Source organism: Xiphophorus couchianus, chromosome 24 (genome assembly GCF_001444195.1).
Source record: "Xiphophorus couchianus chromosome 24, X_couchianus-1.0, whole genome shotgun sequence".
Classification (NCBI taxonomy): Eukaryota; Metazoa; Chordata; class Actinopteri; order Cyprinodontiformes; family Poeciliidae; genus Xiphophorus; species Xiphophorus couchianus.
This window is the reverse complement of record NC_040251.1, coordinates 2,703,102-2,719,612: the sequence shown is the minus strand read 5'-3', so window position 1 is coordinate 2,719,612 and position 16,511 is coordinate 2,703,102. Positions and strand designations below refer to the sequence as shown.

The window sequence follows — 16,511 nt, the reverse complement described above, 5'->3', positions numbered from 1 at the left end:
GTATTAAACTTATGGGATCAACTTCGTAACTTTCTGTCTTCTAAAACAATAAATGTGGATTTTATTTCCCTACAAAACATTCAGTTTGGTTTACCCTTAAAAGAAAAAAATTGAAATTTTTAGTCAATGTTCTAATGATTGTAACAAAATATTATATCCATAAATGTCACTAATCAAAATGCTCCCTCTCAATCTCTGCTCTCCAAAATGAACTTTCTTTTTTTTAAACGTTTGAGAAAAATGCAGAATTTAAACGCAATTAAATTGTTTGAGTTAATGGAAGAGTTTCAGTTAGTGGCCCCCTCTAATTAATTTATTTTAACTTTTTTTTTTTTTTCCACTAACTTTAATGCTTTGCTCTAGCCTCTGTATCCAATTAGACCTATTAACAGTAGGAGTGGTGATATTTTTTTGTTTGTAATGTGTGTTATTGACTTGTTTGAGATCGTCATTGTTATTCTGATATATTAAATAAATAAAAAAATAAAGATAAAAAAAATACCTTATGTGGAAATGGGACCCCCGGCAGTGAAGGGGGCGCTATTTCCTATATTACCCACGACCTTCCGTTTTTTATTTTCTTTTGAAATCTGGGATATATCTTCATCTTTAGGAAGGAGTTCCACTCGTCATATATTTGAACTCGTCTCTTTTATTTACTTAAGCGCAAGTCAGTTTTTAACAAATTCTGTAGCTTTCTGTGCACTGTTTTTTTTTTTTTTGTGTGTGTGTGCTCATTAGTTGCATCTTTTCGGGTCTGCTACTGCCTCTAGTGGAGTGGGGGTAGTAACACAAGTAACTTAATTTAATTAAAATACCACAAAGTCTAAATTATTTACCATTAATTCTGGCATCACTGGCTCAGTAAAAGATACATTCTCTAATAAAACACCATTTTCATTTTCTTAAGGATGTAGGGCTAATTAAATTACATAAACAAGATCTAGAAGTGGTTCCAGTTTAAATAGTTTGTCATTCTTGGACAGCCAGCTCAACTTTGCAGAAAACACTATATTTTTAAGAAATGTTCTCAGAGACTCTTATCTCTTAAGACCTAGTGATCCTGGGGTTACCCAACTAGAGGTTGTGTACAAGACAATGTTGAGTGTTTTAACTTTTCATCTCCTCTGCTGGTATGGTCGCATGAGCTGCAGACTAACTTTTCAGAATACTTTCAATAGCAGGTAAATAGTGGAGAAACCAAAGACAACTCTGTCTCAACTGTTTGCTGCTGAAAGAACAGGGAACAGCAGGGAATATTTTCTGCACCCAAGGTGCTAGCACCTCTGGCAACTAACATCTAGTAGAAGTCATTTATTGACAGTGCAATAATCACTATTAACCTATAGGGTGCAAAGTGTTTTGCTCTAATCACAAGTTATTGATATTGGGATTCTATGAATGTGTTTTATTTTATCGTTTTGGTGATGAAGGAAAATTTCCACCTTGATAGACTAAATAGTTTCATTTTATTTTTGTCCTATGTGCAAGACGCTACCACCAAAAAGTCTCTTAGAATAATTTGGCATCACAAAAGAAAAAAATGTGAATTTTTGCTCTTATTTAACAACCAGATTTGTTATTTTTCTGTGAACCCAGTTAATTTGTTCGTTATTGACTTTTGCTCAATTAAGTTTCTTATGAATACATTATAAATGGTTTATTGTAGTTGATCATGTTGCTTTTCATGTCTCCTTATTTCTTTTATTCCTCCTATAATTGATGGAGACAAATAGGTATTTATAATGTGTACAGGTCTTGTTTAGGTCACTTAATTAGCCCTACATCCTTGAGAAAATGAAAAAGTAGGGTGTTAGAAACTTTACTCTTTTATGGTGCCAGTAATGCCAGAATTAATAGTAAATAAAGACTTTGGTATTTTGATTTAGTGAAGTAGTTATGTTACTACCCCCACACCACTAGAGGCAGTAGCAGACCTGAAAAGATGCAACTAAGGAGCAGATTTAGAAGTACAGAGAAAGCTACAGAATTTAAGAACCGTGAGCTCCGCTAAAGCTCACGGTTCTTGCTGACAGAGGAACGCCATCCTAAAGATGAAGATATATCTCAGATTTCAAAAGAAAATAAAAAAGGGAGGCTAATATAGGAAATAGCGCCCCCTTCATTTCCGGAGTGCATTGGTCCCATTTCTAAACAAGGAACAAGACTGCCATGTGGTCCGTCCCCGCCCCTTCCTGTTTGCTGCAGCCAGGTGTATTTTTTGGGTTTGGTCACTAGATGGTGCTGAAGCCTCACGTACATGAGCCGAGGGGTGACAGCCAGGTGTTGACGCCTCTGCCGCAGTTTTTGACCGCTGCGGTGGAGTCTTTGTTAATATTGTAGTTGACCTCGGAGTTACTGGGTTTGTCCACACATTTTCTAGTCTGAATTGAGTAAAATCTCAATTTGCACGTCAAGAAGACCTTTGTGACCGACTTTACATACTTTAGCTGCTCAGCACGTCATAAAAAGCTCATCTAACAGTATGAAACTGGCTAGTCACCTCATACACAAATGTCAGAAATAAAGCAGGGAGGCAGTCAACATAACGGCATGCTTTATTGATATACAGTAAAGCATTTTATAGTACAGTAGTAAGGCATACATTTGATGATATGTTGTGAAGTACCGACGTATTATTTGAAAAAATTAGGTGAAAATGACATTCTTTGAAATAGAAAATTAAAGAAATCAACTTGGGTCAAAATTTCAAACTCACTGGGTAATGCTGCAGGAATCTGATTTTAAAAATAATTGTTTTTTTTTTCTTTTAGTCACGTTAATTTCAGAACTCCTCACACAGAACGAAACCAACTTGCTTTGAACCAAAGACAAAATGTAACACAAAAAACCAGATTAGGCTTGACAGAACATTCAGCGTCCACCAGTGTTCAATTAGAAATATCTTTATGATTTTTACTAATCTTGGAGTGTGGAACTGATTAGAGGTCAAATTAACGTCCAAACTTCACCTGAGGTTAAGTTAATAACAGGTAGTGGAAATCAAACAGTTAAAATGTTCCTCTGCCTCCTGGATCAAGGCTTTGACCGTTAAAAGTTTCTAAACTGAGGAAGACTTTTCTGTCTCTGTGCAAAATGGGAGCAGATTCATTGTTCTGCTTTAGATGATAGAAAAAAATACATCTGATCAAAATTTGGTCTGCACTTGAACACTTTGACCTTTGGAGAATTTAACATGTTGATGCAGCCAAGCCAGAAATCTGACCTTTTAGGGAAATGACGCATTTGTAGTTCTTACAAATGTAAGATTTGTGATCAGCTGCAAATCAACGTGTTGAATTTGTCTAAAAGTAAAAAGTAAAAAAAAAAAAAACCCAAAACAACCTTTGTTCAGATGAGGGGAATAAACTCAACAGCGCCCTCTAGTAACTCTTCTTGATGCAATGATGGTGTGTGAGGTCTTTTTCTTTCTTTTAAACTTTGCTTTACTGTTATTAGGATCATCAGAGCTTGTATTGGGTATTAATATCCATCCAGTTTCTAAAAAGTAGCATCCCTCCACTCCAAAAAAAAACAACCAAACTGTTATGAAGTTTTAGGCACCACACACTCACACACACACAAAGAGAACTGCCTCTTAGAAAACACCCTCATTGTTACAATCGTTAGAATCTAGTGAGAAATGCTTCAGCTCGTTTCCCCAGTTAGAAAGAGATAGCAAATATACGAGGACACTGAAGACGCCGTCTCTGTTTCTCAGCCCCGCTTCTCGTTTTACACAATTGCATAGAAGTTTAAAAACCAGCTCCTTTTAACAATAAAACAGGATGTTTTAAGAAACTACTCAAATCTTAGATTTTTTTTTTTTGTACTTGTTGCTTTAACTGCAATCCTTCACAAAAATAGACATTATATTCTCTGTGTAAACGGGTTCCAATCCAGTTGTTTCGACTAGAAAAGCATGCAGTACGATGGAGGGGGATCAAAAAGGACGCAGGAGTTCCACGCTGCGCTCGGCGGTCATGGCGCTGACCAGTGACTCCATGACGCGGCCCAGATCGTCCGCCATGTGGAACAGGCTGCCGATGCTGGGACCTGCAGGGAGACGATTAGATCACTAAAAATAAAAGGTAAGTGACTTTTTCCTGGAGAATCCCAATTCTTCAACCTCTGAACTGTCACCCTCAAAATGCTAGTTTGTAGGGCGATGTTGTCGTTCCAGTTAAGAGGTTAAATTGTTTATCAGGGATACATTTTTTCACAAAGAAGAAAAATGTTTTCATATGCTATATAACAGACAAAATATGTTGGCGTATGAAAATCTCTTTCTAGGAATGTTTCATTATTTTTGTCAACTTTACATTTGAAGAACTTTGTGTTTTTTCCAGTCAGTTTGTTAGTTTAGTAGCAGCATATTGACCAGAGGTCAGCAACTTTCACACTTTGTAGACCCAACGTATTTTACAGCACAGTCTGCTGTTAGAAACCCAACTGAACAAAAGTTACGTTTTGGAAGCTGAAGGTTTGCTGACCTCTGACCCTTGATGTGGAACCGTCCATGCACGGCCGCTTGAACTTTCCAGATTTTGTCACAATACAAAAGCAGAAAATAGCAAAAGCATAATTTGATTTCAAAACGTTTTACTAGTACAGACTGAAAAGTGTGGCATGGATTTTGTCTTCAGGTAATTGATACTGGAAGGCGAAAAACTCTGTTATTGTATCCGTAATGCGATAAAAGGTTGTTTCGACATTTGTGAAATGCAAATCAAATAATTTTCTGACAATTTAGTAGCTCACGCTTTTGGCTCAGAATTTTATTGCATTTCAATCAATAACATTGCAGCCTTAGCATTGCATAGAAGAAATCTTCTATAAACTGACTGAAAAGGCTGTTTGCTATTCTTGTTGCGTTTACTGCAGTATGGCTCCGTGTTTAGCGCCAGACTCTGTGCTGAACAGCATTTTGGGCCGTTCTGTATGATGTTTGCAGTGGACAAAACTAATCATGTTGCAAATCAGTGTCAAAACTTGGATTTTTTTTTATTTATTCAAGAATGCACTGCATGTCACACTTTTCAGATTTTTTTTAATGACTATATAGCATTTTAAGTGAATAATTGGAAAGTTTAAGCATCAGGAAAATTGTGTTGACGTTCAAGAAGCAAATACAACAATAATTTGGTCTATTGTTGTATGACAGACGACTACATTTCTGCCTAAAAGCTTAGATATTCTGTGCTGTCAAAAAGTTGTACATTTGCAAGAAGTGACATAAAATCTTTTGTGGGAGTTTTCTTTCCCTTCGTCAGATCGACAAATCCCGGGTTCAGACTCGCCATGAAGAAGCAGCTCCAACATGGCAGATGTCAGAAAACTTGAGTTTTGCTTTCTTTCTTATAGATGTGACACTTTACAATGTCAGAGAATATTTTAGTTTTGATTTAGTCTTTGCAAATGTACAAATTTTTAACAGGATATCAAAGTGTTTTCTTGTAAATAAGAGAAATTTCCAACAAAACCTCCAGTTAAACCTCCTTAATGGTGAAACTCTGCCTCCTGCTGACAGAAAATAGTAACTGCAGTCTACTTTCAGCTGTTTTATTGCAACGGTCAATTAGCAAAATAAATCTACATCCTCAGCAAGAAAATTTCTTCAAACTTACAAATAAAATCAGAGCAAACTACATGCTACCAGTTTGGTTATTTCATGGTGCAAACAAGCTGTAGAGATGAAGAGGTGGGGAGAGGGAACACTGAGCGACTGACCTCATGGATGTCCCCTTCTCCCGCCTGGATCACCGAGAAAAAGGAAGAAAAGACACGAAGAAAGAGGGAAAAGTCATCCTTCTGTTTGGATGTCTAAGCAAATTAGGCTAAACTTAGTGTTTCTAAACTACATTTTTGAGGAACAGGAGCACAAAGAAGAATAAGACATAAAGAGGAAATAAAGTTTGGAATATTTTCAGACCTGAAACTAAACCTTGCAAAAGCGACAAAAATATTCAGATTTTCTAATCAACATTGAACATTGTTCGCCTCGGCACATTTGTGTAAAGGCAGTGAAGAGTGTTGTACCCTGGCTGTGAGGGAAAGTGTTGTTGAGCTGCTCCACCACTTCCTCCAGGCCAGATGCATCTTGGGAAGGACTGGAAAACTCATCATCGCCTAAAAACCGACAAATCCTTTGATGGTTTATAAACATCAATGGAAGCAACCGACCGTTTCCTGCTCCACTGGCTGCAGGGTGAAGGCTCTTTACCCATTGTGTCAGTAGTCTGGCTGGCTGCCACGCGCAGCAGCGGCAGGGACGAGTCGGAGCGCTGGGAGGAGGTGGAGGGGGAGGAGAGGGCCGTGCCGTTCACCTTGGAATCTGTCTGATAAACACACACACACACACCTGAGTGAGTCGTCGACCGCCACCATTGCTGAACCAGAGATAACGTCTGACCATGACTGGCCAGATGTCACTACACTGGTGCAAAAGGACGCCTGAGTTCATTGCATAGAAATACTCAATACACATGAATGATTATGTTAATTATCCTATTCTATTTGAGTCCTGGAACATTTTGTCACCGATCATGTTGACATTTTAAAACATCAACACTTCTGACTACTTTTCACATTATTAAAATTAAATGAAACAAAAATAATGCTTTTTGCATCAGATGTTGAAATTTCCAGGTTTAAATTCGGAATATTTGACATTACAAACTTTAGCTTGACGTCCAAAATGGTTTGGACGTCTAAGGAGTTTCACTGAACTTGGGCTAAATTTAGTGTTTCTGAGCATTTTTTTTGTTTAGAAACACAAGACAAAATGTTGGAATGTAGCCATTTTGGACGTCAAGCTGAAGATCGGAATGTCAAATATTCAAAAAATAATATATTTTTGTTTCATTTACTTTAATTGTCACGTGTAGTGATGTTTTACAATGTCTGTCAACATGACCGGTGACAAAAAGTTTGAGAACTCAAACAGGATATGATTCAAAATGGTTACCTTCCATAGGTAGCCATTTTGGCTGTAGGACTATTTGCCAACAAAGTTTGATACCAACAAAGTATAAAAGGCAGTCCCACTACTGAGGCACTTTTACCTCAGTAAAAGGCATTTTAAACTGGTTAATTTATTATGGAGTTCCTCAAGGCACCATTCTCGGGACTTTTTCATTATGGTCTAATTTATCTAATTATTTACATCTAATATGGAAATATGGGTTTAGAACTAAGTTGCTTATTTGGCAAATCAAAAGCAGAACCAGTTTTAAACATGGCGGCCATATTAAATTTGTCTTTATGAGTCGGCTCTTTTCTCTGGTGCAGCTCACAGTTGGTGTTTGGTGTATTTAAAGAGACGGTATTGATTACCTGCTCCAGAAGCTGCCTCAGCCTGTGCAGCTGGGACTCCAGTTGTTTGTTGTGGTCCTCCAGTATCTGCATGCGGGCCTCCAGGCGACCTTTGTGCTGCCGCAGCAGCTTGGCCTCGGCGATGAGCTCAGCGTCTCGAGCGCTCTGCGGCGACACCGGGAGCATCTCGGGCGGCGAAGGCAGCGGGGACAGACCTTTCCTGTCGTGGGCTTTTTTCAAACGGTCATACTCGGCCTGCAGCTTCCTGTAAGGAGAACCGCAGAGTTTCCACTCAGAGCTCCCGGAAACGTATTTTAGTTACAATCAGGGGCAGTTTTTTTTATTCATAGTACCTTCATATGCGGGGGGGAAAAGTCTACTGGATTTTATGTTTTTAGGCTTAATTTCAACTGTTAGAGTTGCAAAGTTACTGAAAACGTTTTGGTTGGGATGTGGAAGTGAGTTTTGCTCCTACTTTAAAATGGTTTAACGAGCATTAAACACCGCTTTCCTCCACTGACCTGTTCTCCTGCTCCAGGTCACCCAGGACCCTCTCCAGCTCTCCCTTCTCCTCTGTTTCCATGGAGATGAGGATCTGGGCGGGGCTGCGGGGCTGACTGAGAGGAGAGCCTTGGTTCAGAGACTGGCAGTAGTGCTGGATCAACATGTGCTCGTCATCGCTGCAGATACACACACACATCAAACATACCCACCAATGATTGACACACACATTCATAAGGTCACAGAGACACCGTGGCATGGACGTGCATGTGTGAACACACACACACGCGCACACACACACACACACACACACAGGAAAAAATGGAGAAAAAGAAAAGCAGAAGGTGAATGAAGGAGCAGCAGGACTGGAACACAGATGGAGAATCTGAAGCTCAGAGAGAAGAACAGGAAAATGTTTGACTGAAAATATTAACATTGTTTTTGTTCTTTATCAATAAATGAGCAGTTTGATCACTGCTTTATCTTTGATTTTATTTCTGTCCAGCCTAAAATCTAATCATGAAGAGCTCTTTGAATCGTAAACTGGATCATTCATCATTAAGATTTGTAAATGTAACCAAATGTTGGCAAAGAAGAAGAATAAAATAATGATAAGGAACAAAAACAGGATTTATTTTGCTGGCCTACAGGTTGGGAAAAACATTTGCCATCATCTGAAAGTCTGTCCTGTGTTTGCCTTCATTTTGTACACAAAAAAATAAAACTGCATCACTTCTCACGACACTAAGAGACAAAAAAATTTGTTCAAACCTGACGCAAACATTTCATCCTAAATGGAAAGCTCTGATCATTTGACATGAAAGTGTTTTAGATTGATTCAGTTCTTGCGTTACTTTTGGGGTTCCTCAAGGCGCCGTTTTTGGGGCACTTTCATTTAATACACCATGTTCCAAATTATTATGCAAGTGATATTTTCTCATATTAAATGGTCAATGCAAATGATGGTCAGTATAATTTTCAAGTCATGAACTATTACAGTATAAATCAAATTTTACTGAACAAAGCTCCCCATGAGAACAGTAAGTATTTCAAAAATAAAAAACTCAAAATGCAAAATGTTTCAAATGATTATGCTCAGCAGATTTTCTAAACATTTTATGGATTATAAAGAACTGCAAACGGTCATTCTTTGAATGTGCAGCATTAAATGGTCACATGTACTAAAATCAAAAGCTATTTCAATCAAAAACATCTTAACAGACAGAGTTCCATGTTAACATAGGACCTTCTTTGATATCACAGCACAATTCTTGATCCATTGAACTTGTGAGTTTGTGGAAAGTTTCTGCTTGAATTTCTTTGCAGGATGTCAGAAAACCTTCCTAGAGCTGCTGTTTGATATGAACTGCATTCAGATCTTCTGCTTGATTAAACTCCAAAGGTTCTCAATAGGGTTGAGGTCAGAGGTCAGAGGAGGATGGTGACCACACCATGAGTTTCTCCCCTTTCATGCCCATAGCAGCCAGTGACACAGTGGTATTCCTTGCAGCATTCATTGTCATGCATGAAGATGATTTTGCTACTGAAGGTACGGCTCTTCTTTTTGAACCATGAAAGAAAGTGATCAGACAGAAAGTCCATCTACTTTGCTGAGGTCATTTTCACACCTTCAGGGCTCTGAAGGGGCCGACCAATGATTCTCTCTCTCTCCTCAAAAAATGACTCCACCACCTCCTTGCTGACGTCACAGCCGTGTTGGGACGTGGTGGCCATCCACCACCGATCCACTACTGCATCCATCTGGACCATCCAGGGTTGCACAGCAGTCATCAGTGAACAAGTCTGAATCTTCATGTACAGCTGGGCCCACTGCCACTGGTTCTGCTTGTGAGCTCTGGTTAGGGGCCCAATAGTAGGTTCATGCACCACAAGCCTCTGGAGGATCCTCCACCTTGAGGTTCCAGCAGCTTCAAATAACTGTTTGCTGCTTTGTAAGAGCATTTTAACAGCTGCTCTCTTAATCTGATGAATTTGTCTAACAGAAACCTTCCTGATTATACCTTTATCTGTACAAACCCATCTTTGTTCTGAATCAGCCACAAATTTCTTCACAGTATGATAACGCTTCAGTTTTTGTTAAATATCTAATGTTTTCATACTTTGTCATACGGCACTACACTATCTGATGATTTTCATCAGCAGAGAGATTCTTTCTCTTTCCCATGTTGCTTGAAACCTGTGGCCTGCTTAATAATGTGGAACATCCTTCTGAAGTAGATTTCCTTTAATTGAGCTCAGCAGACAAACTAATCAGCCAGCTCTCTGAAATTAATTACAGTTATTCAAAGAGTCCTGACACATAATACCATCTATCAATTTAATAGCACAACAAAAAATTTAATCTTTATGACACTTTAATCCAATTTGCATAATAATTTGGAACAAGGTGTAGTTGTACACTTCCCCTTAGCTCAGTACTACATCATCACTTATCAAATGTATGCTGATAATACATTTTTCTCATCATAACTGCAACAAAAATGAATTTTTGAAGCCAAAACCTCTGAACTTTGACTTGATGGGGCTAAAGAGAGCAGAGCTGGCTCAGGCCAAAACCTCACCAACATAAAGAAGCCAACTATTGTCCTGGAAATGTTGCCAGAATTGTTTTGTTGTCCTATCAGAACAACAAAACAAAAAATTAATAATAATTCTTCATTTTTTGCTTCTTAAACAATCTAGGAAACATGTTTACTCTGTGCACTGGCTCTGGTCATTTCTTGGTTGATAAAGCCAGTGACTGGACATCCTCTACTTGTTCTCTGATAAAGTTGAGTAAGGAAGACAAAGTGCTGATGCCAAGTCTCAGAAAGATCAACTACAATCAAAGAAATACGCCTGTTTTACTCCTACTGGGTTTTGTGTGTTGTATTAATAGAAACTTATTAAGTTCATGATAAATAAGTGAGTTTTAATAGTTGAGCATTAAGTGTCCTCTCTCTGAACTTTGCTATAGATTCTTTGACTAGATGAAACTCTAGATTTCGTAGGTAATACTGCAAAAACAATAGTTTTTTTAGAAGGGAAATAAGAGAAAGTTATTTAAAACATGGTTGTGTGATGAGTTTGAATATGTATTCTTACATACATTTCTGGGTTTGTGTTAATTAATCCAACAGAATGTTGAAGGAGGACAATAAAACTGAACAACAGATAGTCAAGGGGGGAATTAAAAAAAATAAAGAAATAAAAGATTTGACTTTAAATCCAGAATACACATTTACAGATGAGTAACACAGGCAGCCAGTGGAAACAAGGACGACAGAAGCAGCCGACACGCAGAAAACCAGAGTTAGGAGGACAGGGTAGAACAAAAAAAACAAAAACAAGAAGCTGTTCTCACATGCTCTCATTGGGTGAGATACTGTCATTCAGATAAGAGCCATTACGGTTCTCCATTTCAGCTAACCTGCGGAGGGGGAAGAAACAGAGCAGTCAGTCTTAAAACCAAAGAGGCTCTTCTCTTTGGTTTGTGATCCGCCAGCAGCTCTCCAAACCGGAGACCGACCGCTGGCTGTCAGCTTCAGGGGCTTCCATCAGTTCCAGAACATTTCAAGTTCTGGTTGGATCATTAACTATGATGATTTCTGACTGTTTCTTTTTTTTTTTTCTCCCCACTTAGTGAACCACTTATTGCGTCTTGTTTTATCTTTGACACAATATACAACAACCGCTCTGGATCTTTATAAGTTTACAAGTCAAGAAACACTTTATTGGAATTATTTGGGGGATTTTTTTTTATTTGGAAATAAAAGTGTATAATACTAGTCAGTGTTGAGCCACGCTGGATGATTTAGGTTGCTAGCATATGTTGTAAAGATGGCTAGCGTCTCAAAGTGTACCAGATGATCTGAAGGCTTTTGTTCAGAGACTACCTGTTAGGTAGAAAGTGGTCAGTCATGTCTTTGGTGTATTCTGAAGAAGCTCAGCAGGGATTTTTTTTGAGGCAACAAACGGTGTTGCTCTTTGCCTATTTTGTTGGCAAAGAGCAACACAATTTGGTCTCATCTGACCAGAACAATTTCCTCCATGTTAGCTTGGAAATTGGTGTCTAGTGTCTTTGTTCTTGCCACTTCTCCAGGAAAGGACAGATCTGAAGTTATGGTGAAAACCATCTACATCTTCCTTCCAAATAACAATTCTGTATCACATGGTGTGGGAGGTCCTGAGGGGGTGGATTCCCATTTATGCTAAACCCTTAGTGATGCTTCCCCATGTTGTGCTCCATCACAGCCATTGCTCAACCTCCTCAAAATTAGATTTTGAACAAAGAAACAATAACAACATTGAGGCCATTTTTCTAAACTTTGTCAGTATACTTAAGAGTGTGTGGTTATGCAAACAACAAACTCCCGAACAACAGGAAGCTGCCATATCAGCCAATAAAAACAGAAGTTGGTGGCGATACTTAGCGGACACAACTGCCAAAAACACAACTGTATCACCCGCTCCTGCTGCCCCCTTTAATGCATGTTCTCAACCCCTCGTGTCCAGATACAACAGTAGGGAAAACTCAAAATATTACATAGATTACTAAAATAATTAGCAATTATTGGCCGTTAGTTGGGAAACTTCCAGGGTTGAGGACAGCAGCATGGAATATGAGTGGAATAAAAACATAAGTAGAGGGTGGTAAAGACTGCTGCACCACATCATGTTAGCAACACCTAATGCCAGGAAAGCAAGAATACAGAGAGTGTGTGTGTGTGTGTGTGTGTGTTACCGGTTGGCGTAGTGCTCGATCCGAGAATGTGTGTCGTCGTGAGAGAGTTGAGGGGACGATCCAGGCCTGTAAGAGAGAAAGGAAAATGAGACGGCATGAGTCAAAAAGGAAAGGAGTCAAAAAGGAAAGGACAGTCGTAACTGGAAATACCAGACATGGGATAAATGGTTTATCCTGCTTTACGTTGATTTATTCAAAAGTTTTAATATTCTTGAATAGTTGCAGTAATTTGCCATATGACTAATATGACTTAAATAGACTGATTGCACACAGCACTATGCTTATTTTCTTATTTAAAATAGAAAATTGACTCAGTGAAAACCTGGAATTCAGTTTTACAGAAAGTTTTAAACATCAGACACAAACATCCATGTGTATGTATGCACTGAATGCTTGATGGCATAGGCTGCGCTAAACCTTTTTGTTACCCACCATTTTTACTGATGTCTATTAAAAAAATAGAAGTTATTTTAACCCTTACCTTTTAAAACTCTTTACAACCAGCTTTAAGAATAAACCTTTGCGGCTCCTGCTCACAGACTTCTGGTCTGACCACTGTGTTTAATTAATGTCTTTATGAGACTTTCTTTTTCCAAAATGAATTACTGCACAAGAAAAATAACCTTTTGAGTTGTAGTGGTTGTTTGAAATTTATTTTCAGCTCCGGTTGAGGAGCTGATTGGATTAAGGATGTGAGGTTATTTTCATTATTGTTGGCGATTTGTTCCTGGTGCAACAGATCGCTGTTGCACCAGGAACCTCAAGGTGGTGACAAAGTCCTGAGCTTACTGAGCCTGCTTCTACAGCCTGCTGAGTGCTTGGATGCCATGTTTTTGTTTTTAAATAAAAAAAACAGAGCTGTATATAAGCATCAGAAGAACAAAATAACTGGATGGAAATACAGCAAACAAGCTGCAGACTGAGACTGTGTGTCAGATACTCACGCATGGTCTACAGGCCAGAAGTTGATCAGAGTGACGGGACTGGAAGAGAAAGAGCATACCATCATTACAATTTTATCTCTCTACTAATATTCTGCAAACTCCAAAGTTCAAAGTGTGCACCTTTAGCTGAGTTTTATTGAGTAAAAGGAAGTTAAACATCCACACAAAAGCTAAACATAAGGAAGGTGTGATAATGTGTTTGTTTAGCATGGTAGAAGAAAACAGTCCAGTTACACATTAATCTAGCACCAGATTCCATTGCACACATATGCTACAGTGGAAGATTCAGTTTCAGATGGTTTTTATATAGTTATATATTTCAAATATAGAAAACATGCAGTATATTTTAGAGATCTTCAGCCTTCATTCGGTTCTGCTGACACAAATTCAGCAAATTAAATTTTAGATGCATTTATTTTGGACTCCAAAATGCTAATGTTACATTTATTAAACGCTTGCTAAATGTTTGTTTTCATTCAAGTAAACTGGGAACAAAGTGGAAATGTTTTCAGGTCCTCGTGTCCCGTTTGGCTGTTTTTCCCAGAGAACTCAACTGTCTTATTAAAGAGGGAGTTCCACAGGGTCTCCCTTTCAGATCACTTATTTTTTCACAAATACGCTTTAAACAATTCTTATGTACTTCTTTATGCTGATGATGTAACCCTCCACATCTAAATAATTCAAACGTAGTAGTTATTTTTTTGTCTGATATAATTGAAATTTACAAAAGTATTTGTCAGGGCATCTTTAGCTGATATAAATGAGTAACAATTCACTTCATTCTTCTGCAGCAAATATACAATTCCTCAGTGCAATACCAATAAATCTGAAAACAGCTTTTTGTATTTAATCGGGTTATCTTTGGATTCTAACAACATTTGAGGAACAGCAGATTTTGGTCACAGACCCTGAGGTGCAGTTCGCCTCGGTTGTTATCTGAAAGCTTAGACGTTGATGTGATCCGACGGTCCTGCATGAAGAAGCTACGCTTAACTGGGAAATCTAAAAAGCCCCTCAAAACTCACAACAATATCAGGAAGTAATATTAACTTGTGGTTGGTCTTTAGGTGTTTGTTATGCTTCTGTCCTTTTATTCCAAGTTCAAAATTTAAAGAGAAATCTCAGTGACCCTTGTAAGTTATAGCAAATTTAAGAGTTGTGTAGACTTCTTCTGTAGGTCAGAATATTACTTGTGTCTCTTGTCTGTATTTGTGTGTGTGTGTGTGTGTGTGTGTGTGTGTGTGTCTGTGTGTGTGAGCCCCACGTTTCCATGTTGTCCCCCTCCAGGATGGTCTGGACGGGCAGGTAGCCCATGCGTGGGTGTTTGGCAAAGTAGCGCTTGGTCCTGAATTTGTTCTTCAGCACCTTGGCAAAATCACGCACATCCTCCCCTGATGTGGTCTGCAGAGACAACGCAAAGAAGAGGGTCAGAACTCCAGAAGACACACTTTTTTTAAATGGAAAAACCAAAACAAAATGTTAAATTTAAACAATGAGTTGGTGACGTATGTTTTTGAAAGCCATCTACATTTACATTACACAGCTGATAAGAAGTCATGCATCATGGTTCCTTAAAGAGGAATCTAAAGTCTCACAATTCTCATCTGTTGGAGAAATTTCCTCAGATGTGTCGCTTTGTAAAGATCCTCCAGCCTACTTCATGTTGTCAGACTGGTCCTATTTAACAACAGATGGTAAAATTTGTCCAGAAAATATATTTTCACTGAAGTTACTTCATCCTTTAACATGGAGGACAAGCTTAGATTTACATGGGACAAGGCTGGTTCATGGATTTGATCCATGAAATCCTTTAAAAACTGGATTCTCTTTCTCTGATATAAAATTTGCTTTGATGATCTGAAACGCAACTGACGAAAAAGTAAAAAATAAAATAAAATCAGGAAATCTTTAAGGTGGCAAATCATTTTGCTGCAATCATGGACACAATCTGGACTAGAATATGTTAGATTAAGTTTATGGTCACTGTGCCAAGATATAAACTTCACATTTCAAAACTAGACGGGGACAAGATGGAGTGGAGAGCTTAGATTCATTTTAATGAAAAGCAATAAAGAACGCACTTTGTCTTCCATGGTAACCATCACTAACAGAAAATAATTCAAAGCACAATCAGTCTGCGTATTAGTTGGATGCAGCTGGACTCTTAAACGCTGCAGGATTCTTTTTCAGGTCTGGCCCAAACATACCGGAGTGCAGTATTCCACCATGGGGTATTGCATCTTGTGTCCCTTGGCAACGCGGCCGGAGAAGAAGCAGCTTTGGCAAATGTCATAGTTGAAATGTTTCAGGCTCCGATATCTTAAGAATAAGAAAAACAGAATACATGATTAATAAGAGAACAAATGAGAGGAGAGGAACACACCAGCCTTCTTTTCCAGTCTCAGTTATCCAGTATCTAAAAGGTTTTTTTTCTGGTTTTCTCCTTTTCTTCTCTTCTTTCCTTCGTCTCTTTTGCCTTCTTTGTGTCTTTCTTTTCAACTTCTTTCCTTGTGTACTCTCTATTTTTCTGAATCCATATAACCTGGTGACTGCAGTTTATTTGACTTTATCTTTTAAAATCTGCTGTATATGACAAAAAAAAAACTCTGTAAAGAAGATAGATGAATAAATGTAGGACATTTGTTGCTCAGAGTGTATTTTTGTTTATGCATCAGGCTACCACTCTGACATAAACCTGACTGAGGCTTTACTGTGAAAAAGCCTCTTAACTGTTCTTAGAAATAAGCTGAGTCATAACCAGGGTCAGTTAATAGAAGAGTTATGATCTCAGTCCTATTATGGAGGCATGTTTACATCACGTTACGGTTACCATGGCATCTGGCAGCACACAAAAAGGCTGAAGTCAGCTGTGGGCAAAGGAAAGATACTGCCGGCATAATACATCTAACAAAATAAAATATGAAATAAGAGGAATGAATTATGGAGGCACCGATTGCAGTTTTCTGGCCGATCACTGATCTTTGAAAAGCCTGGCCTACTAATTCGGA

The 16,511-nt window shown here is 38.4% G+C and overlaps 1 protein-coding gene across 12 annotated transcripts in view; it reads right to left on the bottom strand.

Moving 5' to 3' along the window:
* Window positions 1–2,540: 2,540 nt before the first annotated feature.
* Window positions 2,541–16,511, bottom strand: part of dmd (dystrophin) — a 222,473-nt gene continuing 208,502 nt past the window's right edge. For 4 of the 12 annotated variants that reach the window (XM_028010149.1, XM_028010150.1, XM_028010161.1 and 1 more), the window contains 10 exons: window positions 15,711–15,822; window positions 14,768–14,904; window positions 13,504–13,542; window positions 12,560–12,625; window positions 11,180–11,245; window positions 7,836–7,994; window positions 7,336–7,579; window positions 6,224–6,338; window positions 6,040–6,129; window positions 2,541–4,056 (listed from right to left, as the gene is read on the bottom strand). In XM_028010149.1, the coding sequence (XP_027865950.1) occupies window positions 3,944–4,056; window positions 6,040–6,129; window positions 6,224–6,338; window positions 7,336–7,579; window positions 7,836–7,994; window positions 11,180–11,245; window positions 12,560–12,625; window positions 13,504–13,542; window positions 14,768–14,904; window positions 15,711–15,822 (1,141 nt within the window). In that variant the 3' untranslated portion in view covers window positions 2,541–3,943. Of the gene's footprint in view, window positions 4,057–5,730; window positions 5,755–6,039; window positions 6,130–6,223; window positions 6,339–7,335; window positions 7,580–7,835; window positions 7,995–11,179; window positions 11,246–12,559; window positions 12,626–13,503; window positions 13,543–14,767; window positions 14,905–15,710; window positions 15,823–16,511 lie in introns of all 12 variants that reach the window. The other 8 variants (XM_028010155.1, XM_028010154.1, XM_028010156.1 and 5 more) reach the window with 4 other exon arrangements.